Source organism: Procambarus clarkii, chromosome 64 (assembly GCF_040958095.1).
Source record: "Procambarus clarkii isolate CNS0578487 chromosome 64, FALCON_Pclarkii_2.0, whole genome shotgun sequence".
Classification (NCBI taxonomy): domain Eukaryota; kingdom Metazoa; phylum Arthropoda; class Malacostraca; order Decapoda; family Cambaridae; genus Procambarus; species Procambarus clarkii.
In genome coordinates, this window is record NC_091213.1 from 20,748,584 (window position 1) to 20,762,712 (window position 14,129).

At 42.9% G+C, this 14,129-nt stretch overlaps 1 protein-coding gene across 1 annotated transcript in view; it reads left to right on the forward strand.

Annotated features, from left to right (window-relative positions):
* The first annotated feature begins 448 nt into the window (after nucleotides 1-448).
* The window catches only part of LOC138354749 (xanthine dehydrogenase/oxidase-like), a 171,556-nt gene continuing 157,875 nt past the window's right edge, over nucleotides 449-14,129 (forward strand). Inside the window, exons 1-2 of the mRNA XM_069309237.1 lie at nucleotides 449-538; nucleotides 13,838-13,901. Coding sequence (XP_069165338.1) covers nucleotides 13,856-13,901 — 46 coding nt within the window. The 5' untranslated portion in view covers nucleotides 449-538; nucleotides 13,838-13,855. The remainder of the gene's footprint in view (nucleotides 539-13,837; nucleotides 13,902-14,129) is intronic.

Genomic DNA, 14,129 nt, shown 5'->3' on the forward strand with positions numbered 1-14,129 from the left:
GGTGTGGTGGTAGTGAGGGTGGTGGTGGTGGTGGTACTTGTTGACTGTTGTGGTTGTCGTGTTGTGGTAGTGAGGGTGGTGGTGGTGGTACTTGTTGACTGTGACATGGGGTGGTGGTAGTAATAGTTGTCAGTGGTCCTTCTGACCATGACTACCAACGTTGTCAGGGTCGTCACCATGACCTACCTGCACCCCCCCCCCCTCACTGCCTCAACTGTGGTGAGTCACCGCCACTATCACCATACGTGCACCAGCTGCACACTCTGACTCACTGATTACTCTCTTGTTTTGTTTGTCTCTAAAGTGAGCAATGGGATTGAGTGTGTGTGGGGGGTGGGGGTTGTATTCTTGGTGGGGATAGAGGGGGGGCGGTTGTGATAAGTAGGGGGAAGTTTGTGTCGGGGCTAGGAGAGGGGCTAGGTGGGGACGAATGAGTAGGAGATTGGGCCGGGGTGTACAGAGATATATATACCTGGAGGGACTTGCTTTCCCTCAGCGCGTGACAGGACAGTGCTGAGTGTACACATCGACCTGCAAGGTGAGGCTTCCGTTCTCTACTACACACTCTATACTTGTTTTTATTTTGCCACGAGGTGGGCGTTTGTTCTGTCACTCATACCATGAGTGACCTCACCATCAGAGTGACAGTATTAGGCAGCGTCACTCGTCCCCATGAGTGAACTCACCGCCATAGTGACAGTATTAGGCAGCGTCACTAGTCCCCATGAGTGAACTCACCGCTATAGTGACAGCAACCCGTCCTCTTAAAAATAACGTCAATTTTCTCTCGTATGCGCGCCGCTATGGCCAAATTTGGATGTAATTTGAAATGAAATCGACTCGCAAAAGTGACGTTCTGTTCCGTTTTCTATTTGAGTCGTCCGGCGTACGCGCAGAGATTATGAGAGGACACTTTAAATTAACGTTTTTCATACCGTTTTGAAACTTTATGAGAATTTCCTGCCCACCTAACCTATCAGAGGACCCTTAACTTACTGTTGAAAAAAAATCCCAAATTTATTTTAATTTTGTTTATTTCAAATTACGTCCAAATTCGGCCATACGGGCAAACGGCCAAAAACGACGTTCTTTTTAAGAGGACAGGTTGTTGAGCGCCACTCGTCCCATGAGTGAACTCACCGCCATAATGTTAGTGTTTTTTTCTTTATTATATAAAACTACATATATATACAATAAAAGGAAGTTACTTTAGAACATTGCAGTACACGACCACCACCCGACACAGGGAGATACAGTGCTCCAATCCAAGATTCAAACATGCACCATACCAATACATAACAAATATATTTATATATACACACACACAACGATAATACAATACACCCGTACCCACGGCAAGGCGCAAAATCGCGCCCGTAATTACACCCACCACAAAAGTGGAACACAGATAATGTACCGCAAAATCAGAGCTCTAAAACCACATAACAGTGCATGCATTAAACATAAGACTTAATAACATCCACAATGGACCTCAACAGACGGAGGCCGTTATTACCCACCAAAATGAATAATAAATACAAGGAACAACCCAACATAATAAGTCCCTACAAGGGAAATCCAACAGAGAGCATACAATTCCCCAAGGGAATCAAGACAATACAACTGACCACAGTCACAGGAAAGGGGGCGCACACACCACCGGAAGCAACATCCCCCCCTCAAGGGGGCATTACTTCAGTTTCGGAAAAGTTGTTCAATGTCAACCAATATTTTTGACTAGTTGTATATGAAAAGGGCTGCAATTGTGCCAAGTTTCAGTACTGCAGCGTAAATAGAAAGGGGGGATATATTTTTTATAGATATATATAGAAAAAAAATATATAGGGCTTATATAGAAAAGGGACAAGACCGGACAGTTAAAGGGGGGGGGGGGACATATTGCAATTCTCATCGCAACGTTGGACACCACCCAGCAGCACGACAAGCAAGGGCGGACATTCAACTCAAGGCCCAAGTAACAAGCTGTACACAATAAAAACTACATACAGCCAAAGCTCACACAAACATTAAAAAAAAGTCTCATTCTTCAGTGATTTATGAAAGTCGATACAATTGTGGCTGGGTGAACAGGTGTAATATTGTAGTTATAGTGAACAGGTATACAGCTGAGGCTGGATTGAACAGGTGTACACTTGTGACGGGCGTAAACAAAAGAACATTATGGCTGGAGTGAACAGGTATACATCTGGGGCTAGAGAGAACATGTGTGCAGCTGAGAGTGGAGAGAATATTTATATAGTTGTACCTGGAGTGAATCGGTGTACAGTTGATGATGACGTGAACAGGTGTACAGTAGTGGCTGGAGAGAACAAGTGTACAGGAGTGAACCGGTGTACAGCGAGGATGGAGTGAACAGGTGTACAATTGTGGCTACAGTGAACATGTGTGCAACTGTGGCTGGATTGAACAGGTGTGCAGTTGTTACTTTAGTGAACAGGTGTACAGCCTGTACCGGCAGTGAAAGGTATATGGTATACAGTTATTGATGCAGTGAACAGGTGTACAGTTGTTGCTTTAGTGAACAGGTGTACAGTTGTTGCTTTAGTGAACAGGTGTATAACCTGTACCGGCAGTGAACAGGTATACAGTTGTTGATGGAGTGAACAGGTATACAGTTGTTGATGGAGTGAACATATGTACAGTTGATGCTGGAGTAAACAGGTGTACAGTTGTAGCTGGAATGAACAAGGTGTTAAGCTGAGGCTGGAGTGAACACGTTTACAGTTGTAGCTGGAGTGAGCAGGTGTACTGCTTTGGCTGGAGTTAACTCCAGCCGCAACTGTACACTTGTTAACAGGTGTACAGTTGCGGCTGGAGTGAGCAGGTGTACAGTTGTTGTTGGAGTGAGTAGGTGTACAGTTGTGGCTGGAGTGAGCAGGTGTACAGTTGTGGCTGGAGTGAGTTGATGTACAGTTGTGGCTGGAGTGAGCAGGTGTACAAATCCACAAGGGCAGTGACGAGGATTCGAACCTGCGTCTGGGTGCACATCAGACACTGCCTTAAAAGGTACAACTGTACACTGCAGGTGTACAGTTGTGGCTGGAGTGAGCAGGTGTACAGTTGTGGCTGGAGTGTGCAGGTGTACAGTTGTGGCTGGAGTGTGCAGGTGTACAGTTGTGGCTGGAGTAAGCAGGTGTACAGTTGTGGCTGGAGTGAGCAGGTGTACAGTTGTGGCTGGAGTGAGCAGGTGTACAGTTGTGGCTGGAGTGTGCAGGTGTACAGTTGTGGCTGGAGTGAGCAGGTGTACAGTTGTGGCTGGAGTGTGCAGGTGTACAGTTGTGGCTGGAGTGTGCAGGTGTACAGTTGTGGCTGGAGTAAGCAGGTTTACAGTTGTGGCTGGAGTGTGCAGGTGTACAGTTGTGGCTGGAGTGTGTAGGTGTACAGTTGTGGCTGGAGTGTGCAGGTGTACAGTTGTGGCTGGAGTAAGCAGGTGTACAGTTGTGGCTGGAGTGAGCAGGTGTACAGTTGTGGCTGGAGTAAGCAGGTGTACAGTTGTGGCTGGAGTGTGCAGGTGTACAGTTGTGGCTGGAGTGTGCAGGTGTACAGTTGTGGCTGGAGTGTGCAGGTGTACAGTTGTGGCTGGAGTAAGCAGGTGTACAGTTGTGGCTGGAGTAAGCAGGTGTACAGTTGTGGCTGGAGTGTGCAGGTGTACAGTTGTGGCTGGAGTAAGCAGGTGTACAGTTGTCGCTGGAGTGAGCAGGTGTACAGTTGTGGCTGGAGTAAGCAGGTGTACAGTTGTGGCTGGAGTGTGCAGGTGTACAGTTGTGGCTGGAGTGTGCAGGTGTACAGTTGTGGCTGGAGTAAGCAGGTGTACAGTTGTCGCTGGAGTGAGCAGGTGTACAGTTGTGGCTGGAGTAAGCAGGTGTACAGTTGTCGCTGGAGTGAGCAGGTGTACAGTTGTGGCTGGAGTAAGCAAGTGTACAGTTGTGGCTGGAGTGAGTTGATGTACAGTTGTGGCTGGAGTGAGCAGGTGTACAAATCCACAAGGGCAGTGACGAGGATTCGAACCTGCGTCTGGGTGCCCATCAGACACTGCCTTAAAAGGTACAACTGTACACTGCAGGTGTACAGTTGTGGCTGGAGTGTGCAGGTGTACAGTTGTGGCTGGAGTGTGCAGGTGTACAGTTGTGGCTGGAGTGTGCAGGTGTACAGTTGTGGCTGGAGTGAGCAGGTGTACAGTTGTGGCTGGAGTGAGCAGGTGTACAGTTGTGGCTGGAGTGAGCAGGTGTACAGTTGTGGCTGGAGTGTGCAGGTGTACAGTTGTGGCTGGAGTAAGCAGGTGTACAGTTGTGGCTGGAGTAAGCAGGTGTACAGTTGTGGCTGGAGTAAGCAGGTGTACAGCTGTGGCTGGAGTTAACAGATTGTAATGTTCTTACCAGGAAGGAAAACACATGTTACTTTAGTATGGCTTTATTCCATAAAACTAAAATCATCGGAATAGATTCCATGTATCCATTATTCACGGGACTTATTGAACAAAAGAGCAGCAACTCCTAATATATTGAACCTAACCTAGATTCATTATACTTAATGTTACAAAACACCTTCAATCCTTACATTCCTTAATTTTTAAATAAGCTCTACCCACTACAGATCAAGTCTATCAGAGGATCGTATGACTCTCCGTGATTTTCTCTGCTAGAGCTCCAGGCCCGAATCTTCTGGGGAACCTTCTTCTGAATTACTAAGTTCTGAGTTCATAGGGTTAGCTGTATACACATTCCCCTCTGTTGATCTTTGCTCTGCCTCCCTGTCCCCTGCAGGTGATACCTCTTCATTATTAGGTTGGGAATCACTAATTGTCATATCCACACCCGAAGGCCTTTCGACTTTTCCCGAAGGTTAGATACTGATTTTCTTTTTAACTGGAACTGTTTTTATTGCTTTCATGTGCACTTTAAGGTGCCTATTAAACAGTTATTCAGAAGGCTGAAATACCTTTGCCTAAATTACAAACATTTCTTGCTTATGCTCATTACACCAATGGTAGCATGAAAAATTTTCTTTGAATATTCAAAAATCTAGAAAGCCTTGTATCAATATTACCCTCCATAAACCGTTGTAACCCTTCTTTTAAGGATTACTGTTCTCTCAGCCAGACCAAGTGAAGAAGGATTATAAGAGGCAGATGTTATATGTTTTATACCATTCTTCCTTCAGATTAACTTCATTTCACCAGACACAAAATAAGGAGCATTATCTAACACCACCATGTTTGGCAATCCAAAATTACAAAATGTTTTCCTGACCAAGTCACATGTTACAGATGATGCCGTGCAATTACACACGTGAACATCCATATTTTTTTTTTTATATAAATCCAGGATCAACAGGTAACATTTATTACCCTTACCCATGTTTATTACCTGTGTCCCCTAGTGCGTGTGTCCCTTGTGTTAAATAGCCTGTCTTTATCTACCCTATCAATTCATCTGAGAATCTTGTACGTGGTAATCATGTCCCCCTAACTCTTCTGTCTTCCAGCGACGTGAGGTTTAACTCCTGCAGTCTCCCCTCGTAGGTCATACCTCTCAGCTCAGGTACCAGTCTGGTGGTAAACCTTCGAACCTTTTCCAGTTTAGTCATATGCTTGACTAGATATTGACTCCATGCAGGGGCTGCATACTCAAGGATTGGTCTGACATATGTGGTATACAGAGTTCTGTATGATTCTTTACACAAGTTTCGAAAGGCCGTTCGTATGTTGGCCAACCTGGTATATGCTGCTAATATTATCCTCTTGATATGGGCTTCAGGGGACAGGTCTGGCGTGATATCAACTCCCAAGTCTTTCTCTCTCACTCTGACTCTTGAAGAATTTCGTCTCCCAAATGATACCTTGTATTTAGCTTCCTGCTCCCTACACCTATCTTCATTACATTACATTTCCTTGAGTAAAATTCTAACAACCATTTGTTCGACCATTCCTTCAGTTTGTCTAGGTCTTCTTGAAGCCTCAAGCAGTCCTCCTCTGTCTTAATCGTTCTCATAATTTTGGCGTCGTCAGCAAACGTTGAGAGGAATGAGTCTACACCCTCCGGGAGATCGTTTACATATATCAAAAACACGATAGGACCGAGTACAGAGCCCTGTGGGACTCCACTGGTGACTTCATGCCAATCTGAGGTCTCACGCCTCACTGTAACTCTCTGCTGCCTATTGCTTAGGTATTCCCTTACCAACTGGAGCACCTTACCAGTTACTCCTGCCTGTCTCTCCAGCTTTTGTACCAGCCTCTTATGGGGGAATGTGTTAAAGGCGTTCCGACAGTCTAAAAAATACAGTCCGCCCAGCCTTCTCTTTCTTGCTTAATCTTTATCACCATGTCGAAGAATTCTATTAAGCCGGTAGGGCAAGATTTACCCTCCCTGAACCCATGTTGGCGATTTGTCACGAAGTTCCTTCTCTCAAGATATGTTACTAGATTTTATCTCACGACCTTCCCCATCACCTAGAATGGTATACAAGTTCAGGACAATCACATGTAGTTCAGTGCCTCTTGTCTGTCACCCTTTTTGTATATTGGGACCACATTAGCCATCTTCCATATTTCTGGTAGATCTCCCGTTTCCAGTGACCTACTATACACTATGGAGAGTAGCAAGCAGTGCCTCTGCACACTCTTTCAATACCCATGGTGAGATCCTGTCTGGACCAACTGCCTTTCTTACATCCAGATCAAACAGGTGTCTCTTGACCTCATCTCTCGTAATTTCGAACCCTTCCAAGGCCGCCTAGTTTACTGCCCCCTCTCCTAGTGCAGTGACCTCACCTTGTTCTGTTCTGAAGACCTCCTGGAACCTCTTGTTTAGTTCTTCACACACCTCTTTGTTATTCTCTGTATACCTGTCCTCACCTGTTCTAAGTTTTATTACCTGTTCTTTCACTGTTGTTTTCCTCCTGATGTGACTGTGGAGTAGCTTAGATTCGGTCATAGGCTTTGTTTGCTATATCATTTTCATAATCTTTCTCTGCTTCTCTACTCACACTACCATACTCATTCCTGGTTCCCTGGTATCTCTCTCTGCTTTCTGGTGTTCTGTTATTTCGAAAGTTCCTCCACGCCCTTTGGTTCAGTTCATTTTCTTCCATGCATGCCCTGTTAAACCATGCATTCTTCTTTTGCTCCTCGGATTTTACCTTTTGGGCCGGGATAAACCTGTTTATTGCCTCCTGACACTTTTGGGGGACATAGTCCAGCATGTCTTGTACAGATTTAGCTCTAAGGTCTGTGTTCTATGGCATATCCCTTAGGAAACTTCTCATGCCCTCATAATTCCCCTTTCCGTATGCCAGCCTTTGTTTCCTTTTGTTTCTCCTCTTTTTTGGGGGGAGATAAATCCTAACTCTACCACGTACTCAATGATCAATACACTGTGATCACTCATTCCCAAGGGTGCTTCCAACTGATCTTCCCTTATGTCCCATTTATTTAGGATAAATATCAGATCAAGCATAGCTGATTCATCTTCCCCTCTCATTAATGTCGGCCCCTTGATGTGTTGACTTAGAAAGTTTTTTGTTGCCGTCCAGCAGCTTAGCCCTCCATGTATCTGGTCCTCCATGTGGGTCTCTGTTCTTCCAATCTTCCTTCCCGTGGTTGAAGTCCCCCATGATTAGTAGTCCAGATTCCTTCCTGCTAGTGAGAGAAGCTGCTCTCTCTAATATGTCATTTGTGGCCATGTTGTTTCTATCATATTCCTGTATGGGTCTTCTGTCATTTGGTGGTGGGTTATATATGACTGCAACTATAATTTTTTGTCCTCTAGTTGCTATGGTACCTGTTTCGTAGTCACTGAAACCTTCACAGCCCTGAACAACCATCTCCAAAAAACTCCAGCCTTTTCTTACCAGTAGAGCTACACCACCGCCTCCTCTTCCTTCTCTCTCTTTCCTCACAACACAGTAGTCCTGTGGAAACACTGCGTTTGTTATGGTTTTCGTTAGCTTTGTTTCTGTGAGTGCCCTTATGTCTGGGTTTTCTTCAAGTACCCATTTTTCCAAGTTCATTTGTTTTATTTGTAATCCCATCTATGTTAGTGTACATTGCCTTGATACTCACTTTCTTCTGTCCCTTCTCATATCGCCTTCTTGGTGAGCGTTCTGCTGATGGGGGAAGCGGTTCCTTGGGTGTGAGGATTTGTGGGGTGGATAACGGGGTCTCAGAGGATACTAGAGTGAGGGGTGAGGGGGGGGGTCAATTGAAGGGAGGGGAATAGGGAGGTTATGGGATGAAGGGAGGACAGTGGGGGAAAGGGGGGAGGGGGGACAGGAGTAGGGGAGGGGTTGCAGGGTGGGAGTGGGGTGAGGGGAGAGGGAGAGTTGTCTGAACATTTGAGTGGGGGCTGGGAGGGTTCGGCGTAGGGGGGAGGGGAAGGTTCTATGCGTGTATTAGACTTAGTGTGAGATTTTGCATAACAGATCTAGTACATCCGTAAACTTTAAACTGAGAGTCTAGATGGGCCTTCGGTGGAAAGGACTACTGAGCTAACACGTTAAGTGTAGTAAGCAGCTCTTACCCCACTCTAGAGACCATATAATAACTATGAGGCATGAGCAAACGCCAATACCTCAAAAGTTTGAGATCCCTTATCATTAGGCCGTCTACCTCCGCCCTTGGTTGACAAGACTTCTCTTGTTCTTCCTGCAGCTCTTGAGTCAGTGCTGACCAGGGCTCCTCTTGTGTTTCCTGCAGCTCTTGAAGCAGTACTGACCATGACTCCTCTTGTGTTTCCTGCAGCTCTTGAGTCAGTGCTGACCACTGCTATATTTCTTCACAGCTAGAAGAATAGGCTAAATTATATATAATTACTCCAATGGAAAATATAAGTTTCTTATGTATTTTGCTACTGTAATATTCGGTTACAAGAAGGACCATAAATGTGGGAAAAATACCTTGATTATATTGATAAAGAGGAAATACTTAGGACTTGAAAAAAATTAAGTACTGAACATATTACATTTGAATACTAAAATATGAAGGCTAATTCTTAGCAAAGGGCAAATGTCCTCTGTTTAGATTGTAAGTCCAATTAATCCTCTGTGTCCTTGATACTGGTAATGGGCTGTAGCAGGTAGGGTCCTTAAGGCTGATCTAGGTAATTGATAGACGAACCACAATATACCTGCGGGTATTTCAACACATTAAACTTGTATATTTTTTCAAGGATAAATTGATAAACACAGTTCTATAACTGTAAACACTGGTACGGTTCATGGCCAGGGATATGAACAATATACGCTGTCTAGCCCAGCTCTGACAATATTATAGCAGCCAATAATCAGAATGTAATAGTACACACAACAAGTTACAATTACACAAGAATAATGTACATGTAAATATGCAAAGAAAATATTATATGCACATGATGACTATATATACTCAAATATAGATCAGATTTATATGAAGGATTCTTCAATATTATTTTTTTTTAATTAATACATGAGGTACATCTGCATCTGTGCAGTTACCCTAGACTATATGAAGTGGAGTACAGTGTATCAAAAAATTCAGCTACATGATGCTAAAATATCCCCATCACACAGGATAATTAGTCATACAGAGGCCTGTGATAGGCAGTCTGCACTGGCAGACTCCGGATGCATTTTGAAGATATCATCAACACAAGAGTGAAAAAGGTAGCAGAGGTAATATAAGTCCCCCATCTCGCAGGATGGTTAGTCATTCGGGCCATATGTTTAGTAGCCTGCACTGCAAATTTTGGGTGCAATATGAGGATATCCTCAAGTATACGAGAGTGAATAACGTAATTGCAAAGCTCCAGGTACCTCATGCTAACTAGTCTGAAAGGTCTAATAACTGGGCATTCGGTGATGTAGTGTGGGAAATCATGCCGCAGTTCCTGCTCACAGAGTTTGCACCTGGAGTGCCCAGGATTGGGAGATCCGTCACCTGTAGCCACCTGCCATAGGAAACGGTAACCCAACCTGATCCTTGCAACCACTGTTTCGCACAGTCTGGTGAACGTTTTGTGCTGCCCATAGATATAGGTTTCAGATCTGAACAAATCAAAGCTTTTAATACTAGTACTTTCAGGTCGTTGGGAGTCAGTAATTTCTTTCCTGTCAGACCTGAGTGTTTGGACCAATATAGTTTTGACAGTAGAGATGGGGATACCTAGATCTAATTCAACTTCATCTTTGTTGCACGATAACTTGGCTGCAATGTCTGTCTCATTATGATGGGTTATATTTATGTGTGAAGGTATCCATATAAAAGAGATTCGAGAACCTTTACTCTGTGCAGCAATTAGATCATTTATAATTGGTAGTATGAGGCTCTTGCTGTCGATCTTCCAGGAGAAGTTTTCGATTGCCTGAAAAGCAGATTTAGAATCACAAAATGTTATTCCTCCTTCAATGTTTTTTAATGTACTGGTAGATAGTTGTAATGCTGCTAAAGAATCCGTCACTGAATAGGTCAAATCAAAACTTATTGATTGATGAGGCGTTGCCTCGCTGCCTAACGACTCTCATTTTATATATGGACTTATTAAAGTTATAAAACATGCAATTAGACAATCAATACATTACAAATAACACTTAATACTTATCCAAAATTGAGAACTGGAGCCTTTCTGAGAGTTGCCAGATGATATCTCTCTTGTTGAGACCAGGCTGTCTATTTTGATAGATATGGCAGCTTGATGTTGTTGATTTTGATGTCACAGCGTTGCTGTTAAGGATTCTAGTACCTTGCTAGGATACAGTGTACACGCTGTTGCGTCTATCTTGATGGATGAGGTGGTGGTGGCGGCCTCACCTGCTGGAGTGGACTTCCACACTCTTACTGTGGATAAATGTATTAGGAATTCCTTCCTATATAAGGTTCAGGAACTCCCCTAATATCCAGGGAGTCACCACTGAGGATTACAATTAGTTTATACGTAAATATCTTGTTGCAAAATGTCTCCAGCACCTCACACGTGCACACCGTTCCGACGTAAACACCAGGAGCTCCGGTACTGGATGCTTCTACCCACCGGCGGCGCCCCCCTCCACTCCTGTCAAGGTGCCGACAATGATTATAAATTGAAAATTTTCATTATATAGACTGATTATTGTGATAAAGTTATGTCACAAGATAAACACCTAGTGCATTTGAAGATTATTGGCAGTACTTAATAGTAGAATTTGTCCTTTATTAAGGATTTTGAAAATACGTCACTGGAAGCAATAATTTTGTTCATAGAATATTTTGGATTATCTGGAAGCTTCTATATTTTTTAAATTACATGTACAATCACAAAGACATTATGCCCAATCGTGTACTTGACCAAATGGTCATGTAGGATACTGATGAAGATACTGATGATTCTTAAATCATCAGTAAAGATATGATTCTGATGTAAAATATGGATATGATATGGAAATATTACACTCCTTAGATAATAATATTAATATGATGGGGTGGAATTTTCCACACGTGTTTAGTGCGTGTGGGGTTCTCAGCCCTGCCCTGAGTGGGGGACTCGCTATAGTACAATTTCTGTTTCATTTAATTTCCTCGATGTATGTCTCATTTCTCGGGGTTAACATGCTGGACGTTTTCCTTGTCATCTCAGTTATTGTTAATTGTGCATTGTTCTTCTTCCCAGGGAACAGCCACTCTTACAAGCATCAACTCTGTTTCTTTTTTCTCTTATAATCTATTCAGAACTCTGCGTTTTCTTGGTAGTGTCAATATAATGAGGATCTGTCACATTCTTAATAGCAAACTCAGCATATGGGTCCTTGATCCTGCCTTTCGTCCTAGAAAATTCTATTTCTTGTAGATTCAATCTTTTGGCAGATTTTGTTGTTCCAAAAATTATTGTTATAAAGTCGTTTTAAACGATGTCAAGCTTTCCATGTAGTTTAAGAACATGCATAAGAGTAGTGGGACATTGGTTATGACGGAGAGGACATTGTTGTGCACATCAATATAAGTACGGCAATGCTATCCCCATAACTATCCAGGAAATATCTCTCTGGGCTTCGAGGCAACTGTTGCATGTTGCTAAGAGTTGATCAAGCTCTTCTTTATTTTCTTCACTAGTGCAAACAGCTACCGGCTTGGTTAATGTGGTCAACTTACTCTAGAGCTTCACCATGAATTTGTAGGACTTCATTTTCTCACCGCTTGTCATGGAAGTATAGGCCTTTGTCATATTTGTAGAGATAATTAAGCCAAGCTCAGTGTATTTTCTATCAGAGAGTTAAATGGACCACATCTTTATAAGGGCTTTCTGCCATGACGACATCTGTATATCATACTTGTACTTCTTCTGGTAAAAAAAGTATTATGGATGACATTCATGGAAATGTTTAATAGTTGGGGCTCGGGACATCTCCTTGGTGGAATCAGCTGGATTGAGCTGATATTGTTAAGTCTGAATGTGAAAAAGATCTGAAGGTCATGATTAGTAGGAGTTTAAAGCCCAAAAAGCAGTGCAGAAATGTTTTGAATCAGTCAAATTCAATACTGAGATTTATTCCCAGATGCAATGGCAATAAAGCAACGTTATTCTTCAGTTGCATCTTGCTCTTGTTACAGCTAATCCTTTTGATAGTTCCCAACGTCACTAAACTGATGTACTGAATTGCCCGAACCTGACCTGACGGAGGACCATGGAAAATAAACGGGACATCACGTCAATTTTTTGAGCCGCTACCATTTATAACAAATCAGTTTTTGGCTCTAGGGGAAATAAACATTCCATTCACCTGGGCTCTTGGAGACATGAAGCGTGGACCCCACGCTTGTGAGGCCGAAGCTCTAGCGACCGAGCTACTGAGTGGTCTTATTAGGGAAAGATTCAAGGAGCAGCATACTGAAGCTCAGAGGAATTAGTGCTCCACGCCCACGGTATATAAAGGACGGCTGTTATTAGTGCTCCACGCCCACGGTATATAAAGGACGGCTGTTATTAGTGATCCACGCCCACGGTATATAAAGGACGGCTGTAATTAGTGATCCACGCCCACGGTATATAAAGGACGGCTGTAATTAGTGATCCACGCCCACGGTATATAAAGGATGGTTGTAATTAGTGATCCACGCCCACGGTATATAAAGGACGGTTGTAATTAGTGATCCACGCCCACGGTATATAAATGACGGCTGTAAGGAATCTTTCCTTATTAAGACCTCTCAATAGCTCAGTCGATAGAGTTTCAGCCTCACATGTGTGGGGTCCACGGTTCGAGTCTCCTAGAGCCCAGGTGAATGGAATTGGCATTAGGGGATTTATACATCAAAATGAGATATACTTTTTGAGAGGATGGAAAGTTTATTATGCTCCATTTAGATCATGCAGCTTAATTTTGGTCACCATACTGATGAATGGACATAAATTAAATTTAATTAGAATAATTATTCTAATAATTAAAATCCTGCTAATTAGAAATATTCCATATGAGAAGATATTGAGAAAGCTTAATTTACATTCTTTAGAAAGGTCAAGAGATAGTGATGACATGACTGAAGTGTATAAGTAGATGAATGGGCAAAACAAGTGGAAATATTAATAAGGTTATAAAACATCAACACAAATAAAACACGAAACAATGAATATAAGTTATATAAGCTTAGATATAGGAAAGACCTGGGTAAATATTGGGTTGGTTGGGAACTGGATTGTGGATATGTGGACCTAATCACTGGGAAACATTTTAGGCGTGGGACAGCTGAACTGTTTCAAGCGTAGGTTAGACATATGTGAATAAACTTTGGTGGATATAAATACTAGCTTCGGTGCCTGAGCCTATAGGCCTTCTGCAGTGTCCTTAATTCTTATCTTATTATGTATTACAGATACCTGCCCACACCAACATGGCAGATCCACTGACAATAACCATTAACGGCCAACAATATGAAGGTAAATGCCACTATTCACATTGTTATTATTATTATTATTATTATTATTATTATTATTATTATTATTATCACTATTATTATTATATTATTGCTGCTGCTGTTGGTTTTATTAATGTCTTTAGTTAAGTTAGAATAGTATATTTGTTGACATGTTGCAAGGTGTGAAGCCGTCCCTCCAGCGACCCTGGAGGGTCACCAGTGGACTCTCGGTACTAACATGTCTCACACG